This window comes from Corvus kubaryi, unplaced genomic scaffold (genome assembly GCF_017639235.1).
Source record: "Corvus kubaryi isolate FWS band 111438036 unplaced genomic scaffold, C.kubaryi_AGA036_p1.0 37322, whole genome shotgun sequence".
Lineage (NCBI taxonomy): Eukaryota > Metazoa > Chordata > Aves > Passeriformes > Corvidae > Corvus > Corvus kubaryi.
This window is the reverse complement of record NW_024581101.1, coordinates 2,737,723-2,759,431: the sequence shown is the minus strand read 5'-3', so window position 1 is coordinate 2,759,431 and position 21,709 is coordinate 2,737,723. Positions and strand designations below refer to the sequence as shown.

The following is a 21,709-nucleotide window of genomic DNA, read 5'->3' as shown; positions in this document are numbered from 1 at the left end:
CAAAAAAATACCAATGCTATTGTCCCCACTCCCATTCCCCCAGCTGCCACCATCATTCAGTTTTTCGGTTGAGAAACTTCCCAAAACTGTGTCTAGGGAAAATATTCAATTCAGAGTAATGACAAAAATTATTCAAAACAAATTTATAGTGAGAAATTTCCACTTGAAGAACTGATGGGGCACAGGCACAACCCAAGGTGATATCACAGTATCATGCCCTTGTCCCCCTCCTTTTCCCTCAACCGGGATCATTTTTCAGTTTTTGGGTTGGGAGTCCCCACAAAACTGCATCCAGGGAAAATATTAAATGCAGAGTAAAACATTGCTGTAAAGAAATACTAATTAATTCATGTTATGTTTCAAGCCACAGAAATTGGTTTATTCCCTTAATGAAAGTTAGCTTAGGTCCAGGTATATTTGTATCTTCGGAATCAGGGCTTTTAAGGAAGAAAAAAGTTTCTCATGTTTCCCGACATCCCATTAAAATGGTTGTCCTTTGATGTCAATTAGAGCCAGCTAAGAAAAAAAAAATCATCCTTAATTGCTTTTTAGAAATAGACATTATTGCTTGCACCATCACAGCCAGATTCGATTTCCTTTTACAAGAAACCAGGATGCTGGGAATGCTGTAAAGCTCCAGCTCTGCTGAATATGGATGTGGAGCTCTGCTGACAGAGAGCTGCTTTCCCTTGGACTGCAGAGAAAACTGGTGCAAACCCGACAAACGTGCTTGAAATATCTCCAAAGTGGAAAAAGGCTGGAGCTGGACGTTCAGCTGAGGCTGGTTTGGGATGGGCAGTGCTCTGGACACCTCTGCTCTGGAGCCAGGCTGGGAGAGCTGGGGGTGCTCATCTGAAGAAGGCTCTGGGGAGAGCCTTCCAGTGCCTGAAGGGACTCCAGGAGAGTGGGAGAGGGACTTGGGACAAGAGATGGAGGGACAGGACAAGGGGGAATGGCTTCCCACTGCCAGAGGGCAGGGAGAGATGGGATATTGGGAAGGAATTCCTGGCTGTGAGGGTGGGGAGGCCCTGGCACAGGGTGCCCAGAGAGGATGTGGCTGCCCCAAACCTAGAAGTGTCCAAGGCCAGGTTGGAAGGGGCTTGGAGCAACCTGGGATAGGGGAAGGTGTCCCTACCCATGGCAGAGGGTGGAATGGGAGGGGCTTTAAGGTCCCTTTGAACCCAAACCATCCTGGGATTCTATGGATGCTCAGTTCTCCATCCCTGCCTCCCCATAAGAGTGAATGTAACCTACCCTGATAATTAGAGCTACAAAAATTATCAAGTCCTCAGAATCTGTGTGTTTCTTTACAAGAAGCATCACCAATTTTCTCAAAGCCTTCTCCACATTTGTCTTACTGCAGGGAATCCATAATGTCTCTGCCCACCAGGAAGAAGAGGAGTCCAGAGAGTAACACCAGGGGCACCCCAGCAGCAGCAAACATGAAAGACCACCCATAGTAGACGTGCACAGGGACATCATCCAGGCACTTCTCGCTCCTCTCCAGGAGGATGTACTTCTGGAAGTCAGCTGCAAACTCCTTCCACATCACAAAGAGAAACACGAGCAGGAGAAACAAACCTCCTGGGAAGAGAGAGAAAACTGAGTTATTCTCTGTGCAGGAAATACAGGAATAAAGGTGAGAAAAGATCACAGCAGCTTCTCATCCATGCTCTCCACCAAAACTTTGTGTTGCAGAATTGTTGCTCCTGATGTTGCTCTGCAGGTTCCTGTGGAAGCCGAGGCCACTCGCCATGGGAGAGCCCCACACCACAGTGATCAGTTCCTGCCCTCTGACACCTCGTGCTTTGATCACCAGCACTTCTGAAGGCTCTTCTCCAACGGGATATGGCCATGGAGAAACCAGCGGAGCAGGGCTGATGTTCCCAGCAGGGACCTGCGTTCCTCTCTCAGAGGTGGAATGCTACACCTTTTCCACTCAGACATGAATGAGGAGACACCAAGACTTCTTCCTTTTTTGTATCTGCCCTTCCAAGCAGTGCCATAGCCAATTCCTACCAGGAATCAATCCTGATGATGGCAAAATTCTGCCACTGAACCTGCCACCCCCAGGGCCAGCAGAGCCTGCAGGGCCAACACGTTATGGAGTGGGAAAGGGACACAGCCATGAGATATTAATCTTAGGTGGGCTACTAAATACCAGAATAACAACAAGAATAATAAGCAGCTTATACCACAGGGCTCAAAGCAGGTGACAAAAATTAGAGTGGCACAAATCTCATTTACTGTGTATCGTTAAAAATATATATCTATAGTGCATTTTAAACTCAACATCCATTAAAGCTGAACAGTGATGGTGTGATGACAGGTCTAAAAGCAGTTCAGAAATATCTGATCTTCCTACTTCACAGGTAGAAGCTGCTATTTTTAAATGGTGCTGTATAACATATAGATATACACACACACATATATGAAAGAAATACATTACAGCTTATATTATTTTTATGGTTGAAGTGAACAGCTCGAAATTAATTTAGTTGACAAGTTACCACACAGTTCTGTGGCTGTGTTGTGGCTTCTGCAGGATTTAATTTCTCCCCTTGCCATTTTTAAATCAAAGGTAGTTGTGGTGTATTTAATTATTCTTCCTGGCAGCTTATACACTCCAAAATCCAGCTCTTGTACTAAGGAAAGGAAAGGAAAGGAAAGGAGTAAAGCTTGACATTGATTTATCTGCTTAGGGAGGTTACTGAATCTTCAGTCAGAGAAAACACGTCTGTGTTTTACTGTGATTCTGTTTATAATGGTTATAAAAACATCTCAGAGACAAAAATAAGACTCACAAGAAGGTAAGAGGCTTCAAAGTCCTCACTAAGAATGAGAGAAGTTGCAGTTCCCCACCCTAAGCTGTCACATTTGCTAAACTGCTTCCCATGCTCTAAAAAAGTGCAACCCTATCAATCAAAAATTGGTGTAGCCATACAAATACTCTTTACATCTCCCCATGCTGATATTCCAGCCGTTCTCCTTGACGTGGAGGAGTCCTTGTTTTTCCTGGAGAGGCAGGCGAGGAGTTAAACAGCAGCTGCTGGAACATTTGCATGTTCATTGAGGTTTTGATACCACTTGAAATTAAGTGCACAAATAAATATTTTACACTTACTATGATAGTTGTATGCTTAAAATACCAATTATTCTACTATAAGAAAACGATGGTGTGTTCAAATAGTCGCATGTCCCTTACAAAATACAATGTATTGATAAGAAGGCAATTAAGTCTTTATTACTGATGTAATTTAAAATTAAATTAATTAGATAGCAACTGAACCTTGAAAAGTGCTCCTTTAAAGATCAATTTCTATTTCATTAACTTATAATACCTACCGTAAGAGACGCAAATGAAAGCGCAGCCCCAGTGGGACAGAGAACGTGCGTATGGAAAAGTACTTTGGAATTTTGCTTTAAATAACCAGGAATTCTGTGCTGATTTCTCCCAGGACAATTTAGATGGCCTAAGTCTCATTTTTTGAAGTAATCAGATGAAAACCTTCCAGTTCTTACTGAGAAGGGTGTGGGAAGTCCCACGTGTGGGTGGTGCCATCCCCAACCTCTTCATGAGATAAGGAATGGGAATTGGCCCCTGCTCTGTCCTCAGGAGAAGCTCCAGGTCTTGTATGGAAGGATTTATTATTAAACAGGTACTGGAGGTGATGGCATGGCCATGGCATCTAAATTAAGAATGTTTTCACACTCTGGGCAAATGACAAGAATATGTAAAGCAAGCAGCCTTCTTCCCTGGAATAATTACAGCTGAGCGATGAAGAATCCCTGGGATTTACACCATGTCCTCGGTGGGAAAGGAAAATCAGAAGGGCAGGTGCAGCCAAAGGATGGTGGGAGCTCAAAAAGGGCAGCTTACTGAAATCTGCTCAGCCAGAAATCCTTATTTGGAGCAATCACAAGTATCCCTGAACCTGCGTAGAATTTGTCACACTTACAGCCATGAGCAGAGTCTTCATCATGAGAAAATCAGGAAGTTTCACTCCCATATTACCAAAGTGTTTGGCATTTTTGGTTTTTTGCTGTTGTATTTGGGATTTTTCATCTGTTGAACAGGTTTCACTTTACTCCCTCCTTTCTGGGGCTTTTAGTGGAAAGCAGAAAATCATCTTTGTTTCCTGCCAGCTTTGGATGTAGAAACCAATTCCTTCCTGTTTTGGGCAGCAAGATGAAAAACTAAAAAAATGTTGTTTTCTGCCCTAAAAATGAGACCGTCATTGGCACCCACACCTGAGACACAGGGTGTGTGTTGGGTTTGGGTAAGTGAAGACCTCACCAAACCTCCTCCCCGTGCCCATCTCAGCATCCCTGTGCTTTCTCCACTGGAAAATTACCCAAGTGATCCCTTCCCTTGTCTCCTTCTCCCTCTCCTTCTTTTGCCTCTGTTCATTAGGATGGAACTAGGAAAAATTAACTGCGAAACTCCATCTCCAGGCTGATGAGGTCAACGGCATCTTCTGGGGAGGGGCTAATTGCCAGAAAATTGCAGTGGGGTATTAAATCTGTCTCCTTTGTGAGCTGCAGATCCGGGAGGCCGGAGCTCCATCCCCCTCTCCCAGCGGACCTGCGTTTTCCATGTGGGTAAATTGAAGTGGAGCTTTTCCCTTCTCTCACTTTATTTCCTTGTGACGCCTTTATAGCTGCTAATTGTGGGGACAGGTGAGTGAACTCAATCTTTAACTCTTATTCTGGGGAAGCTACTGAACTTTTGTGTAATCTGCTAATTAGGAGAATAATGAACTTTGACTCGCTCTCCTCTCTCACTCGTTTCCTCTTAAAGGATGTTAATAACGAGGAAATGGAGGGATGACCTTCAGCTGCCCTTCCATAACTGTCAGCCTTCACTGCACGTGGGGAGCCTGAGACTGCCAAAGTGGAGCAGCTCCATTTGGGAAGCAGAATTTGAGCAAAAAATTCGGCCCTTTAACTGACACGACTGGGAAATCTGCCTTTTTTTCCATGCTGTCGGGTCACACTGAAGAACAGGTTGGTCCCACCATGGGCAGGGACAAGACCCATCATCCCAGGTTGCTTCAAGCCCCATCCAACCTGGCCTGGAACACTTCCAGGGATGGGGCATCCACAGCCTCTTTGGGTAACCCGTGCCAGTGCTGCACTTCTAAGTCTGGTCTCTAAAATGCCCAAAGGAAAAGAAAACTGAGGAGCACAAGGTAGGAAAAATGAAGGAGCACGAGGAAAGTTGTCTCAGCAACTCAAAGAGCTTCCAGAAGCTGCAGCAGAGAGCTCATCCAGCCCTCTTGGTGACATTGTAGTGACAATTAACCAACCTCTGACTACTGAAACAAGGGGACAATCAGGCACTGGGCAGGATCTGCCACCCCTTGGAAGCACTGAAGCTCATTCTGAGATGGCCAATGCTGGAAGGAAAGCAGCATGCTGGCTCTTGGCTTGTGTATTCCAGGTGCTTTTGGGAGCAGGCTGGCAGGGAAAACTGCTCAGCTGGGGCTGTGGATGTGCAAAGGCAGCACCAGCAAACGTCAGATGGGCTCCAGCTCTTTCCAGTCACCCAGTGGAGGAAATCCAGAGAAATGCCTCCAATGCTTTGGAAGGGCTCTCAGCAACGCCTCCCAAGGAGCAGTCCATTGGTTATGGGAGCTGGCACAGCCAGATTTGCCCTCTGGAATGTACAGTAAATAAAAGGCATCTCAGAGGGAAATCCAAAGGGATCCACTTGAGCCATAACAATTCTTGCCCTTCGGTGCCAGATTCCCCCTGAGACAGAGGGACACACAACCCTCCTCAGGACCATGCCAGGCTGGTCACCCATAAATGTCTGGGAATGCATTTGCACCAATAGTGCCTTTAAAGCCTTTTGGTAGAAAAAGTGACATCATTTTGCAATGAATAACCACGACCTGTCCCAAAGTAGGGCGTTCGTGGGCAGAACAAAGCTGTCGGTGAAGGGTTCCCTTCGAGTCCGGGACATCCCACAGTCCTGGTGCTCCATCTCCCCATCGACTGCCAGACCACATTCCCACCCTGCAGATTGCCAGCTTTTTCACACTTCCTCAAGGAGAGATCATTTCTTCAAGGGAGGTTAATTAACACTGACCCGCAGGCCATGATTAGAAGAGAAGAGGCGCTTTCTCCTGCATCATCCCTCCACATCCCGCTATCCGAAGGAAAGGGATGGCTGGAGACTTGAGGCTGTGTTAAATCCATTGTTCCTACTGCTTAGCGCAATTATGCAAAATATTTTTAGAAGGGATAACAAGAAAATAACCATGGAGGGATGCAACCCAAATCCATCCAGAAGCCGGGGCCAAGCAGGATCCAGAGGTCTGAGATCAGGATAAGCCCCCCCGAAAAAAAGGATCAGTTGAAACACTAAGGAAACTTTGCTGAAAAAAACACTGAATCCTTCTGCTATCATTTGAATGGAAAATATAGTAGGAAGTGTCTTCCAGCTGAACTCGTTCCCCCGAATGACTGTTAATAACAATGATTGCTGTTCAGATTGAAGCTGCATTAATACAAACTTCAATTTTAACAGCAGCATCTTTGTCTGATGCCAAGAGGTTTATGTGATGCATAATCAGCTCTTCTAAAAAGTGTCACATTCTAAGCCCCAGCCTTTTAATCAAGGAATAGTCAAATAAAGTGGAAAAACAATGGGAAAAAAAAAAAAAAAAAGAAGATGGTTGAGTATTACTTAGCATCCTTTTCTGTGATATTTCTGCCTAACGTGCAGGCTGGACCCACTCCTCAGGGACATCTGCTGCCTTCTGGGAGCCTGGACTACAGATGGGAAGAGAAAGCTCCCTGCCGTGGTACAGCCCTTGGATTATTATCCATTATGGGGTCACAACAACCCCACAGAAAACTACAGGCTTGGGGCAGAGTGGCTGGGAATCTGTTTGTGGAAAAGGCCCTGGGGATGCTGGTGCCAGCAGCTGGACACGAGCCCAGAGGTGCCCAGGTGGGCAAGAGGCCAATGGCTCCTGGGCTGTCCCAGCCGAGGTGCGTCCAGCAGGCCCAGGGCATTACCTGTGCCCTGTGCTGGCACTGCTGGGGCACCTCCAGTGCTGGGGACAGCCCTGGGACCCTCAAGACAAGAGAGACATTGAGGGGCTGGAGCGTGTCCAAGGAAGGGAACAGAGCTGGGGAAGGGTCTGGGGCACCAGGAGTGGCTGAGGGAGCTGGGAAAGGGGCTCAGCCCGGAGCAAAGGAGGCTCAGGGGGGACCTTGTGGCTCTGCACAACTCCCTGACAGGAGGGGGCAGACGGGGGGGTCGGGCTCTGCTCCCAGGGAACAGGGACAGGATGAGGGGGAACAGCCTCAGGCTGGGCCAGGGGAGGGTCAGGTTGGACAGCAGCAGGAATTTCTTCATGGAAAGCATTGTCCATCTCTGTCACAGACTAACCAGGGCAGTGGTAGAACAACCATCCCTGGAGGAATTTAAAAGTTGTGTAGATGTGGCACCTGGGGGCATGGGTCAATGTCAGGACCTTTCTTGTTAGATATTTTCATTAATGTTTTCAGGCCTCCCAAATCTGGGCACACTCAAAGCCCAAAGTGAGAGCAAAGACAGTGTCTCATGTTTGATTAATGCCAGATATGAGGAAGCAGGAGCTGGTGAAGGATCTGCAATTAAGCAGTGTTTTTTCAGAGAAAAGCCTGATTTCATTACGAAGTTCTTCACTTGGCGCAGCTCAACTAAGCTCCAGCCTGTGGCTGCTTGAGTCATAAAAGAGCTTTTTTCTGAGTTTGAGTCACTGGTATAAATCAAGTATTTCTACTATTGAAGCCAGTTATTCCTCTCAAATACAGAAAAGGAAAAAGCCCAAGTGATAATTCAGTAGAATCATTGGTAACAGCAGTGGGAAAAATGAATAAATGCCTATTTTTAATTCATTTTCCTGCAGTGCCATCGTTTCATCTTTTCAGGTCTCCTTAAGCCAGCCCTCTCATTTTGGATCACGGGGTTTGCCTTTCATCACTCTGTGGGCTTCCAGCTCTATCAAAGCTAGCGGCAGAGGCAGGAGCAGCCCAAATGCAAAGCCTGACTTTGGGGAACTGAGTGGGGCTGATGCTGCCCAGCCTTAACACACCTGCAGCCTTTACTGAAATAAAAGGGTTGCATAGAGGAATAGTAAAAAAATAGTGATTTTCAAAAATCTCAGCCTTGTCAGGATTAAGGATTATCTTGCTAAAGCCTGGCTGAGCATAGAATCATGGAATCACAGAATGGTTTGGTTTGGAAGGGGCCTTAAAGACCATAAAGGCCACGGACAGGGACACCTTCCACTGGACCAGGTTAGTCAGAGCTCACAGGGGTTTAATTCCACTGGGGAAGAGGGAAATCTTTTGCTGCTCCCATCAGAGCCCCATCTCCCACAGCAGCACCTCATCCCCACCTGCCTCCCATTCCAAAGCCACCCTGCCCCGGCCGTATCGCCTCACCTGAGAGCAGCAGGAATCCTCCCCCGACTTTGTAGGAGCGGGGACTGGAGAAGGGGACCCCACACACCAGCAGGAGCCCCCCCACGAGCCCAGCAGCCACGGCCAGCAGGATGAACGCTGTCCAAAAGCCTCTGTACACTGCAACAGGAGCAAAGTCAGAGAAAGGAGATGGAAAGAGGCTTTGTACAACCTCAGAAGTCTTTTTCTTAATGATTCCGTGTTTAACTCCTGCTTTAGCAACAGTAAAAACAACAACCTGTGACGCTGCTGTGACAGGCAGAGCTGAGGCTCCGGCTTTGCCAGGGCACCTGGAACAGCCACGGGTTCAGGGGGAATGTCATGCACTACAGAATGGAACTGGAATGAGGCCAAAGGGTTGGGAAGGCTTGCCAAGGAAGCACACCACAAAAGGGGGTGGGAGGAAAGGACACCGTTCTTAGCTGTGCCAGGGGGTGTGGAAAACCTTGGCAAGAAAGGAAAGAAAATAGCAAAATTTGGAGAGGTGCAATCAGACCACAGCTTTGTTCCACTTTAATTAACACTTCGGGAAGGTGCCAGGCTCCTGGTTTAAAATAAAGGCGGTGTTTGTTGGCAGGACTGCAGGGAAAACAGGAGCTCATGAGCTCCCCCATTAGTGGCCTTGTTTGACTCCGGGAAAGAGAACGGGGCCGGGGAGCAGCTGCCTCTCCATCCAAGGAATTTGGGGGTTTTGTTGTGTACAACCATCCCAGGCAGAGCCGAGCAAGCTTGGTCCATCGCATCCCACCAGATGGGACAGGATGGGATGTAGCCCACAAATATAAGTCTCCCAGTAGCCAAGTGTCTTCTAGACACTGCCATAAACCTTATCCAAAGGTGGTGGTCTTGCAGCAGAGACCCTCTGATACCCTGTTCCCCATCCCCTGATTAATCTGACCCCTTGGACCACCACATCTCGCCCTGCCTGTTGTTTTCCAGAAGCTCCAGTTCGATTTAAGCCGAGCACGAGCAAGTGGGTAATGCTGAAATGATTCACACTTGAAAGAAAAATGATACAGAGAAGATGCGTTTTCCTCATTTGAAACCATTTTGTCAGGAGAGCCACTTAGGGAGAGATAAGTATCTTGAACTCTCCAAAACCACAGAATTCATTTTCATGTTTAACCTCCCGTCACCCATTTCTCTCAGGGAGCCTAAGAGGATGCAGATAAGGCAGAATTATCTCTGGAGCAGGTAATAGCTGGAGGACCCCTCTCCTTGGACAGCCTCCTGTTTTGTCAGCGTTTGCAGATGAGGATGGGCTGGTTAGAAAGAAAAGGGTGTTCACGACAGAAGTGGCTGCTCCTCCCGAGGGCTTTGCACAGGATTGGGGCAGGGGAGGAGCCCTGCCCAAAATGTGGAGGCTGAGCCGCCCCACGTCCCCAGGGGTGACAGGGACAGGCAGAGCCCGCAGCACCCCGGGCGCAGCCCCCCCCTTCCCGGCATCTTCACAGAACCCTTAAGGTCAGAAAAGACCTCTGTGAACATCGAGATCGAGCCGGGACTGTCCCAGGGGACACGCCTGGGAGGCAGCTGGGGAGGGTTCCATAGCCGGGCTGACAGGCAGGGACAGATGCCTCCAGCGCCCTTTATTTAGGACGGAAAAAATAGTGTGTGTTGATCAGCGGGATCATCCAGAACCTGGACGCTGTGCCCGTCTCTCCCAAGCAGAAACAATCCCACAGCTTATCTCGCGTGTTTGCCGCATATCCTGCATCAGCTCCTCCTCCTCCTCCCTCCACAGGTCCCTCGTATCCATTTGACACCGCGGAGCGTTCCTCGGGGTGGGAATCCTGCACAGCACAGCCAAAGAAACGAGCTGCTCTCCCTCACATGCTCCTACTGACAATGGTTTTTTTTTTTTTTAATTAATTTCTCATAGAGGAAAAAAAAATGAAATAAAACTAAAAAAAGGTACTGCTAAAGGCTAAGGAAAAGGTCAAGATGTTTGTTTGTGCAGAACGTCTGCCCTGCTTCCCCGGAGGCAAGGCAGACTGATGCACACTATTTAAAGAAATCAATTCATTTCAAAAAAGATCATTTAATTAATTCTAACTGCTGCCACCAATTTAGCAAATTAAAATTCCTAACAGCAGCTGATTCATTAAAGAACTCAGAAAATATAGAGAAACATAAATAAAAAGGGACCCAGTTGAAAGGGAGCTCTCCAACTGCGTAGTGTTCGGTGCATTAAAAATAAGTCAGTCACGAGGGTTTTCTAACAATTTGGTCTTTAACTGATTTTCCAGGGCTTGTTTATTTTGTCTTGCAACAATTCAACACCTGAGCTATCCCAGGAAACCAGACTCTGGGACCAAGTCAGCACTAGACTGGGTTTGGGTCTTCTGGCTCCAGCTCTTCCCAGTGAGTGAGGAGGTGGGAGAGAGCGGATTTATCCTCCTGCCTTACTCATAGGAGTAGGTGCTGAGCACCCAGCGGGAGGCAGCAGAGCCCATCCCAGCACAGCTGGGCTGGAGGAGAGAAAACGTGGGAGAACATCTCAATGTGTGCTTGGGGCAGCCAACCAAGCAGGCCTTGTTTGTAAAGGAGCTTTCCAAAGGTCTTGGCCATGCTTGGCCATGTGCATTTACAACAGGAGAACCACAGCACTGACACACACCCCAAATCTCTGCCTGATTCCTTGGAAAAGGAGCTGCTGGGGGAGAAGGAAAGAAACTCACCTGCAGTTGTGTCGTAGGAGGGATGGGGAAAAGGTCCAAGAGCAATGGGCATGGGGAAGAGGTAGCCATGCATGCAGAACTTGGGGTGTGCTTGGCTGGCTGGAAAAGATGAAAAAAAGAAGAAGAATTAAATCCCTGTTTGCTTTTATTTCCAGCAGAATCACAGTTACAGGATTGAGATGGTGATGTGCTGTTATGCAAAACCTGCAGAACCCTCAGTGACATCAGAATGCTGGGGAGGCAAAAAAGATAATGAATCTTGGTTAGAGAGGAAAATAAAAATAGAAATAAGAGTTATGAAAGATCTGACACTGTTCCTTGCACATCCTCTCATCTTCATAACCTGAGTCTGAGATGGACAAAAATCATGAAAGATGGAACAACTGAAGTCAGTGTCAATATTCTCGTTGCTGTTTTCCTCCAGAGAATGTGCCTGACCACCTGGAAGGGTCAAAGTGTTTGGGTACCAGAACAAGGTACTTCCAAGACCTCCAGCTGGTGAGAAGGAAAAGCACAATTAGAATGGAAGTGCCCCATCAATATTAATACCACTGAGGCTTATCATGATTAACAGTAATAGAATGAATGTTAAATGAATTAATTAATGGTTGGCCACTTATTTAAATATGTTCCCCAGCTCAAAGGAGCACTTTATAATAGGTGGACATTAGTTCATGCTAAATTGACTATGGAATACCTATTGAATTAATTATTACATCCACAAGAGCAGCAAATTAATTTGCCATGATCAATCCTATTATAATAAATACCTAAAGAAGTAGCAAAAAAAATTGCCAGTTATCAGAGTGACTCATTTTACTTCAGGTAAAATTATATTATGTATTTCCATATAATGTAATTCAGCAGCAAACTCCCTGTCTCAAGCCTGTCCTTTTTTATCACAAACTTTCTGTGTGAAAAACCTCCCATTGTTCAGTTGAACGGTGGCGGGAACTATTCCTGCAAGATTTTACAGGAAACAGGTCAGGGACTGGGGGACAGCGAAGTCATTTGAAATTTTAATCACTGCAGAGTAAATTTAGTGTGGGAACCTGCATTATTTGCAGAGAAGTGCCCTCTGAGGTGATTGTGCTGCTCCACAACCACAGGAACATCCTCCACCGAGGCCTCGGTGGGCACAGGGCCAAGGTTTTTGTGGTGTTTAAAGCCTTTGCAGAACTTATTTAAAATTTGGGGGGTTTTATCCCAAATCCTACTGTAGAGTTGTGGCTGCCAGCAGGGCTGGTGCCAGCCATGTCCTGGGGTGGTCTCACTCCTTTCCTATTCCTTGTGGGAGCACCTGGTTCACTGGGCCAACCCTTCACTGCACAAAGGCCACCAGGCTGGCACCCACTGGTGTCACAGAACAGGTTTCACCTTCTCCTTCAATTTGTTTTTGAAAAGTGAATGTGTTTTCCAAAAAATAAAGGATTTTACATCCCTCTCTGATTATTCTCAAGTGTAATTTCAATGACCTTAAAACCAGCAGGATCTTAAAGAGTATAAACAGATGTGTTTATGGCCTTCCATGGTGCACCACTGGTCCTGAGCACCCAGGGACACCACACGTGCACTTCCAGCCTTCCCAGTGCTGAAATCAGTGGGAGCTGGGAATGCTGAGCACCTGGAAGGCAGAAAACAGGGATAGAAGAGCAATGCCAGGAAGGACATGGGCTCGGATTTACAGAACTTTGCTGAACACAAACATCAAGAGGTATTGGGAGGGAGGGGGAGGAAGGAAGGGCTCTCCTTGCTGGTGGAAGCCACCACTTCACACAGCTTTGTAGGCAATAAATTAAATGGCATCAAGAGGCTGCAACATTTCTGTGAACAACCCTCTGAGAGCAAAATCCAAGTCAAAAAAAAGAAAAAAACAACACAGAAAGGGCACAAAGAGAGTGACCCAGGTTTGCTTTTGAGAGACGATGAGAATGACAAAAATGAAATAAAAACTGTCTCTGCATCCCTGGGAGCACTTCCTATGTTTGTTTCCCATTAAACTGTGAGGGAGTGCTGTCGATACAGAGTGGTGGTGTTGTACTCACTGTACCAGAAGGTCCAGATGGTCTCAGGGTGGCCCTCGCCAAAGAACCAGCACCGCCAGAAGAAACCCTCGTGGTGGAAAGTGAGGATCTCCTTCCCAACCTCTGTTGGAGTTTCAGCCTGGGGAGGAATGAAAGTCCAGGCTGAAACTGGGAAGATCATGGTGCAATCAGTGTATATTTTGCTTAGACAGACATTGATTTAGTTTTTATTGGGTTTTCATTTGTTTTTTGAGTCAGTTTTGCAGGGGTTGCAGAACACGGAGGAGCTGCTGTCCTTGACTTTCTGCCATGTCACAGCTATGAAATGTTGTGATAACAAGTTGTCCTGCAGACCTGCACAAACCATTTGCCTCTTTCTCTGCTGTCCTTAAACCCCAGCTGGACTGAGCTAGATGGGAATGTCAGGGAGCTGGGCCTTCTGGGTGTATTCTACTCCTCAAACACCTTCCTCCAACCCCCAGACCAGACCTGCCAGCACAAGGTTTTGGTCTTTCCTGGAGGAAGGATATTGCAAAGTTTAGTCATGGAAGATTTACCAAAGAACTTATTAAAATTATCCTCAAAGCCAGTTTTATCTGCCTCAGACAGGACTGTGACAAAGTTATGTTTCATGATGCATGGGGAATGTCCGTAGAGGAATGGGCCCTGTGAACCAGAGAAAGGAGATGGGAGGTGCCAAAGGTACTTACCCCTCTCACGGACTGGTTTGGGTTGAAGGGACCTTAAAGCCCATCCAGTCCCACCCCCTGCTGTGGGCAGAGACACCTTCCCCTATCCCAGGTTGCTCCAAGCCCCATCCAACCTGGCCTTGGACACTTCCAGGGATCCAGGGGCAGCCACAGCTTCTCTGGGCACCCTGTGCCAGGGCCTCACAGGGAAGAATTTCTCCCCAGTATCCCTCTGGCAGGGGGAAGCCATGCCCCCTTGTCCTGTCCCTCCATCCCTTGTCCCAAGTCACCTTCCAGCTCTCCTGAAGCCCCTTTAGGCACTGGAAGGGGCTCTGGGTTCTCCCCAGAGATCTCACACTTCCCTCGCCTCGATGTTTTTATGCATCGCGTTGTGGCAGCTTCCAGAGCTCTGACCTGATTCTCCTTTTACTTTCAGGATAAAATCCTGACTATGGCAAGGGGAGCATTCAGCCCTGAAACTTCCTCAGCTGGTGGCTCTGACTTGGTGCATCCAAGGCACATTTCACTGAGTTTGCCAGATACTCAGCCCATCCTTATCTGTAAGGGACAGGATTTGACAGTTTAAGCAAGGGCAGAGAAGGTAAAAACAGAGCCTGTTATCCACAACCAGTAACAGAAATAGAAATAATAGAAACAGTGTCTGAAATAGAAATAAAATAGCTCAGAGGGAAGAGTAAGAGCAGTTCCTATTTCTGCCTGGTGCTTTTGAAGTCACCGCCTCAGTGTCAGGCTCCCCAACACTTGGCCAAGAGCATCTCTGAAATGTTTGAGATGCTTATTCATGTCGTGCAGCGCACAATCTCTGCTCTCTCCACTTTAAAAAACAACTAAAATGTGAAACAATTAACACTGTCACTTCCCAAGAGCACGAAAAACAAGTGGCACTTCTCTGTCTCTGCCATCCCTGGGCTTTACTGAGCTGCTCAAAACTGAAGACCCCGTCTTCTGTTTCACTTCTCCAAGCATTTTTTCCATCATAATTTTTTTCTTTTCAGTAGGGAAAGTCGCTTGGAACCATGACTCAAGCAAACAGTGCCCTACATTTGATTATGGGATTCTGAAATGAAAGAAAAATATTTCTTGCTGGCATCATGATGCTTACCCAGGGTGACTCACCACACCAGGAAAAAAATCAAACCTAATTGGATTGAACTTTGAAGTAACAAAAAGTCTGCACACAACAAGGATCTTCCTGTCATTTTGTAATGGAAACCACACATTGATTGGCACAAAAACATTTCGGGGGAGTGGGTGGCTCAAGGAACTGATCTGGTTGTTATTTCATTGAAGAGTTAGACAACAGCAAGTGCAGCAAAAACCCAGCTTGAGGGATCTGTAAACGAGCGACACCAGCCCTTAGCACTAAAATATCAAACCGTCCCTTGAAAATTACATTTCCTGCTAACTAAAATCCTATACAAATCTTACTCTGAGGATATCCAGGCCACTGGTTGGATGGGCAGGAACTCATCTGCTCTGCTCTGTGTCTGATGTTCACTTTTGCTTGGTGTCTGTGCTGCAGCTGTATCACTTCAGATGGAAGTGATTGCCAAGCCCCACACTTTTAAACATGAACTAGTTTTAAATGAAGAACCTAGAGAGGGAGAAATCTTTTAATGGCAAATATCAGGAGATATCTTTTGTCTTTAGAGGGAAATGCTGTCAACAACTAAAGCTCTTACATTTTTGCCTTTCATTCTCTAATATTCCTATCTGCCAGATTACAGAGGTGCCGTCTTAATGTTTCCTAGACACACTTTACTCAAGTCAAAATAATCAATATTATGGAAAAGCTGGTTTGGATTTTAAAGAATTTAAAGTTTTACCTCAGGCTGATGTTTTACATTAACAGGTCATGTTCATTGAGCATAAATATTATCACAGATTTCAAAATTTTCGATTTGAATTTATTTAGGTAAGTTCTTTCAAAGTACAAGGTTTCAGAGCTCACCACTCCGGTGCTCAGAGTGCTGTTCCCATGCTCGAAGACCGCGCAGGTGTCCGTGGCCAGAAGCCAATAATCCGTCCCAAAGGCAATGAGGAAGAGCAACACCCCGGTGCCTCCGAGGATCCCGGCTGCCAGGGCGGCTGCTCCGGCCTTCATGGGGCAGCAGGGGGGAAACCAGCACAACTGGAAATGAGAAAAGGAGGAAAACCCCCAAGTTTCCCAGGTCTCTGGAAGAGCAGGGCCAGAGGATTGCTATTTTTGGATGTGGATAACGATCTCCTGGCTGGTGTGAGTTTCAGTGGGTGGTGGAGCAGGACTAATAAAAGCAGATGACCTGGCACAAGCAAGCAGCTGTGGCATTAAGGATCATGACAAACAGCTATTGAGGCAGAGCAGGGAGCCACCCAAGGCGACACATGGCTGCTCCTGCCAGAGGAGTGGAGCCGGGAGCCCTCAGGACACGGCTCTGGGTCACGAGTGCAGAATTCCCAGGCCACCGGGGAGCTTTTCCCATCCCTCTCTGCACGGGTGAGCAGGGGTGGACTCAAAGGTTTTCCCCACACCATGGAGCCCGTGGTGTCCTCAAGTACTGCAGTGGTACCTCTCACTGTGTCCCACAGGTGGCACTTCTGGAATTTGCATCTCCTTCTTCCTCTGAGCAAAACTCTGATGCAGCTTTTACAGAAAGCAACCTCAGGGATCCAAGAAAAACATTAAAACAGTGGGAGATCTTAAATATCCCAGCCCTCTTGGAAGTGATGCAATCACCACCTTTGCACCAGGCAGGTCCACACGGAGCTGGACAAGGAGCATCCAACCAGGTGCACACACAGACACACCAGGGGTGTCCTGCAGTTGTAAATGATGTTCTCCCTCCTGCCACAGAAAAGTGCATTATATGGATCCATACCCCTCACACCCACCCAGCCTGCCATGGGAGAAGTGTTTCCTGGGAACATTCCTGCATGGAATTTCACTGCCATTTACTTCCTAATGTTTTTGGCTTCTACTGGAGCATCTGCTGCAGATCACTGCCAGGAATGGGATGCCAGACTAGGAAAATTATAATTTCTGTAGTGCAATAACTATATTCCTGTGACATGCCAGGAGGCTGGGAGAAGAAATTTAAATTATAGTCAAAAATCAAGTTCTGGTTTTCTAATCTTAGCCTTAGTCATGACCTGCTCTAAACAGGGGGAAGAAATGATGCTGACTTCCCTATCCTATGGGAAATTGTGTTGCCAAATTAATTTTAATATTTAAAGTTACCTGTGAACATATGAGCATCTCAAAGCAACCGCACACTGGCTGGGGAACCTGGAGAGGACTGACAAAAATTTTGACTACATTTCTTATTGAGGCATACAGAGTGATGAAAGTACTCAATCTTCTATAAGCACAAAAAAATTTAAATTATAATAATTTATTTTATCCTCTGCACTGTCTTTCTTAAATATCACAGGGGTAGCTGTTAAGTAACACGTTAGACCTCTTCCCCTCACTGTCCCAGGGGCAGAGTTGCTCCTGGTTTAACCTGACAGTGAGCACGTGAGGAATTCCACATGATCCAGGATCCAGAGAATTCTCTTCACCAACGCAGGGAGAAAGAAGAGCTGGGACAGGGTGCAGACTTACCATCATGCAGGGTCAAAACTCAGCCACAGAGCTGGGATTCTGCAGGAATAAACACGTTCTGTCCGTCCCATTGTCCTGCCATTCCACTGGAAACACTCCCAGCTGCTGCAATGGGTCTCCATGTAGGTTCTTGGGATCAACTCTCCCTGAACCTGCACTCATCCCATTCCTACACAAATTACCCTTTCCCACCTCATCCCAGCATATCCACTCTTTTCCCATGGTTTTGAACAGCAATAACACACCCATCTCACAGTCACTGGTGCTCCACTACACCAAAGGCGAGCTCTTTGTATTGAACATAAAATGGTTGATTAAATACAAAGTATAACTTATCTAACACCTAAATAATCCATTAGTAGGATTCCAACCAGTTGCCATTTAACTACCACACAGTCCTGGTTAAATTTGTCTCAAGTGACAAGGACAGTTGGTTGCCATCTCTTCTTGTGATCTCCTCAAAGCTGGACACGACTGACAGGAGCTTTGGCAACGCTCAGAGGAGCTGGGTGAAAACAAGGATTTGCACACCAGGAGTGAGGATTTTTTTTGTAGCTCACACTGCAATTACATAAAATTAAAATGCAAAGTGGGTACTTGTGTATTTTTGTTTTAAAAAAGGGATTAATGCACACTTCCCCATTTCTGGGTGTGTTTTGAGCCAGCTGTGTTTGGCGCTGCTGCTTTTGTGCTACTGCACATCCCGAGTTAGTGCTGTTTGCCATTTGGAAGTGTCCTCAGGAATTCTGGGACCCACTGGCAGAAAAACCTTGCATGGCTGAAGCAGAGCACCGCTGGTGCCCAGCCTTGGCTCTTCACAGGACAGCTGGTGCCCAGTCAAACATCCTCCAAATTCCTAGGCTGTGGAACAGGAATTGAGTTCCCAAAGTTGAAATGTCTCTCCATGCACTGAAATCCCACTCCTGACAGGTGCTTCTTTTCAAAGACAGGTTGGACAGGGATTGGAGCAACCTGGTCCAGTGGAAGGTGTCCCTGCCCATGGCAGGGTTTGGAACTGGATCAACTTTAAGGTCCCTTCCAACCCCAACCATCCTGTGATTCCAGGATGATTCTGTGATTCCTTGTTGCAGCCCCAAGCATGTGCTCATCACCTTCAGGGTCCAAAAAATTCCTGGGCAATGAGACCGTGCGGCCTCTCCCCCAGCTGTAGAAAGTGGTAATGATGTTGGTTGTCCTATGGAGCCTGTGTTGGGATCTCTGGAATGCCACACCAGAGCCAGGGGGTGAATTAACAGACCAGTACCACATTCCATGCAAAGGCAGACACAAATACCATTTAATTTCCAAGGAAAACAACCCTCCCTTTCCTCCCTTGCCTCTCCTGGTGCCAGCAGGGACCTTCATTCAGCATCCTCTTATCCACAGAGGTCAAATGATAGTGCCACCATGGGCAGCTCCAGGACTGTAGTGGATGGAAGGGAAAGTTGTATCCTGAGCAATTTTTTTAATTCCTAATTGACCCTGAAGAATTTTTTTCCCTTAAGCTTTTAAACCTAAATTGTGACTCTCCCAAACATACATATTCCAGCAAAGAGCTGAGGCAAGTCAACTCAGATTTTTCACAGAATTGGGTGTTTTACCTTTGGATTGATCAAAGACTCCACCAGCACAGTCTGTGTTATTATTTCCTGTGGTTTGATCCATGCTCCCAGAAAAATTTACATTTTATGTAGATAGATGAACATATTTTCACTCTCTCATGTGGAAAGCAGAGGATTTCTTGGAATTTGATAAAGAGATGAGTTTTCAGGGCTGCCTTTGGAGACTTCCCTGAGTCCCTTTGGAGATTTCCAGACCTTTCTTCATTGGAGCTTGGCCTGACGACCCTGGGTGGTGAAATCCTGGAACAGGCTGTTCAGGGCAGTGGTGGAGTCCCCATTCCTGGAGGGATTTAAAAGCTGTGTGGGTGTGGCACTTGGGAACATGGGGCAGTGGTGGCCTTGGCAGTGCTGGGGGAATGGTTGGGCTCCGTGTTTTTAAAGGGCTTTTCCAAACTAAACGATTCCATGGTTCTATGATCTGTCCTGCTCCAAAAGATATTCCTTCCACATGGCGTTTCCTGAGGTGGGCGAGTGAATCTCTTTCGAGTCTCTTCTTTTACTGTTTTCTCCCCAAACCTCAGCACAAGACACCCAACGACAGCAAAGCAAACCAGATCACAACAAGAGCACCCAAGCACTGCCAGCTTTACCTTGGAAAAGCCACCAATGTCCCCGATGGTTTCGCCAAGAGCAATCCCCCAGCCTGAGCTGTGCTGGAAGGGGGAGCAATAGATACCCATGTTGACATTTGCCCCTTTAATTCTGCATTAAAATGAAAATCTCCAGTTCATCTCCATCACATGCTCCCTTTTCATCTCTCCCGTCTCCACGTCTCTTGGAAGAAGCACATAAGCCTGGATGTTGAAAGACCCTTAATGGTTCTTCTGAGGCTGAATCCCCTCCAGGACTTGATGTCAGGAGAGAAAAAAGCTCAAATTTGCCTCACCTGCTTCTCAAGCTCTGCCAGCTCTTTCCAGGATTAAGTCATTATAATCTCCTTAAGCAGTCATGAAATAAAATAAACACAAGTGTGGTTTTCTGCTCAAAATAAAAATATTAAAGTTCACATAAGGAAGTGCTTTTGGAGTTGTGGGTACAAGGGAGATTTTGCCTGATTTTCAAATGCAGCTGATTGATGTCTTTGCACAGAGTTTTCTGATGTGGTTTTTGGGCTCTAACTTTGCCATTGAGCTACTCCCCCTCATTAACAACTTTTGCCCATTTTAACCTGAACTTTCCAGATACTCCTGTAAACTTCCAGAGTAAGCACAGAGCAAAAACTCTCTGAACTCCTAAAGGAATCAAACTGATGCAATTTATTTCCACAGAACCATGCAATATTCAATGATACACTGAATCCATGTTTTTAACACTTTTTAAAGGACTAAAACCCTGGAAAGAATTAATTAGGCACGCTCTGAAGCCTGAGCACTTAACAGTTTTCCACTCAGTTGTAGAATTTTAAGACCACCAACACTGGATACTGGCAAAGATTATCAAAGGTACTCTGGGCTGAAATACAAACTAGTCAGAGGGCTTGGCCACTAAGTGACTGGAAAATACTTCATAAAAGCTTTAGCTGGGCTATTATATTTTGTAAAGAAATTTTAAGAAAAAATCCACAGTATCCAGAAGGTTAAATTTAGGGCAGAGTGACTCATTGGGAAAAAATGTCCTGCAGGGAATATTGTACTCTCTGCAGATCAAGCAAATTATTCATGAAGCAGGGAGGTATTGATGGGTTCAGCACTCAAAGTGGGGCTGGAAGGGAATGATGGACTGGGATCCGTGAAGGATCCAGCCAGTGCCTGTGCATGGGAATGTGGGGCTGGCAGGAGCAGCCTCTGCAGCCACTGCACACCTGGAGCCAGCAGCCTTTGGAATTGCCAGAAGCTGGGAGATCCTGGCATGGAAACATCCCTCGTGCTGAACTGAGATGAAAATGTACCATTTCAAAAAAATGCAAGGAATTTTTTTTACCTTTTTTTCCACATCAGATAAAATTTCCATTCCGTTTTCTGGCATTTTTCCAGCCACTTCTGTTGTCTGCAACAGTATTACAAAGAAATCTACCCCTGCCAAAAAAGCCACCATTTTATAAGGTCCTTGATAACCCATAATGATATTGCAGAGAACTAATGGGAATCTCAATTGGAAAAAGCTCCTTATTTAAGTGCCTGATGCCCAGAAAAATGATGGCTGGTGTACAAAGATGACAAGGATGGAAGCAAGACAAAGATGGTACAGACATCCAGGTATTTTGGACAAAAAAAACCACAGTTCAGATGCAAAAGCATAAAACCAAAACAAAACAGCCAAAAAAACACCAAACAAAACCCAAGCAAGAATTAGCCAATCACAGTTTCTATCCTTGATTAAAAACTCCTCGACAAGCAAGTTGATTTAATTTCCTTTTTGCTCTCCCACTACAGAATAAAAATTACCCACCTTAGTTAAATCCTCCTATGAATGTTTACTGTGCAGAATTTAAGGAGAAATTTGAAACATTGAGGACATTAAACTGCAGGTGAACAGAGACATTCCAGCCCCAAAGAGCTGAGGACTTTCAGGCTCAGTATTTTTTTCTCTCCCTTGTATGCAGTGGCTTTTACCAATGAACTGCCCATTTTATTCCCTCGATACAATCGCTTTCCTCACTCATGATCTTGGGATCACTGGCCAAGGG

The 21,709-nt window shown here is 46.3% G+C and overlaps 1 protein-coding gene across 2 annotated transcripts; it reads right to left on the bottom strand.

Moving 5' to 3' along the window:
* Positions 1-352: 352 nt before the first annotated feature.
* LOC121665255 (transmembrane protein 182-like) lies at positions 353-16,850 on the bottom strand. Of its 2 annotated transcripts, XR_006016296.1 has the most exons (6): positions 15,830-16,850; positions 13,190-13,307; positions 11,145-11,243; positions 8,446-8,583; positions 1,255-1,584; positions 353-516 (listed from the first exon to the last, which is right to left on the bottom strand). XR_006016296.1 is itself a non-coding variant. In XM_042029256.1 (5 exons), the coding sequence occupies exons 1-5, from the start codon at positions 15,980-15,982 to the stop codon at positions 1,355-1,357; spliced, it is 738 nt and encodes a 245-aa protein (XP_041885190.1). In that variant the 5' UTR covers positions 15,983-16,850; the 3' UTR covers positions 1,157-1,354. The 2 variants fall into 2 exon arrangements, 1 of the variants encoding a protein (XP_041885190.1); XM_042029256.1 differs by lacking the exon at positions 353-516 and having other exon boundaries at positions 1,157-1,584.
* Positions 16,851-21,709: the final 4,859 nt, after the last annotated feature.

What these genes read in the sequence shown, in the direction of transcription:
- LOC121665255 (XM_042029256.1), bottom strand. Translation starts at nt 15,982, where the DNA reads ATGAAGGCCGGAGCAGCCGCCCTGGCAGCCGGGATCCTCGGAGGCACC. An exon ending in GCACTCTGAGCACCGGAGTG is followed by an intron (nt 13,308 to 15,829) that starts GTGAGCTCTGAA and finishes ATTCCTCCCCAG; the next exon opens with GCTGAAACTCCAACAGAGGT. An exon ending in AGGATTCCTGCTGCTCTCAG is followed by an intron (nt 1,585 to 8,445) that starts GTGAGGCGATAC and finishes CTCTCTTCCCAG; the next exon opens with GAGGTTTGTTTCTCCTGCTC.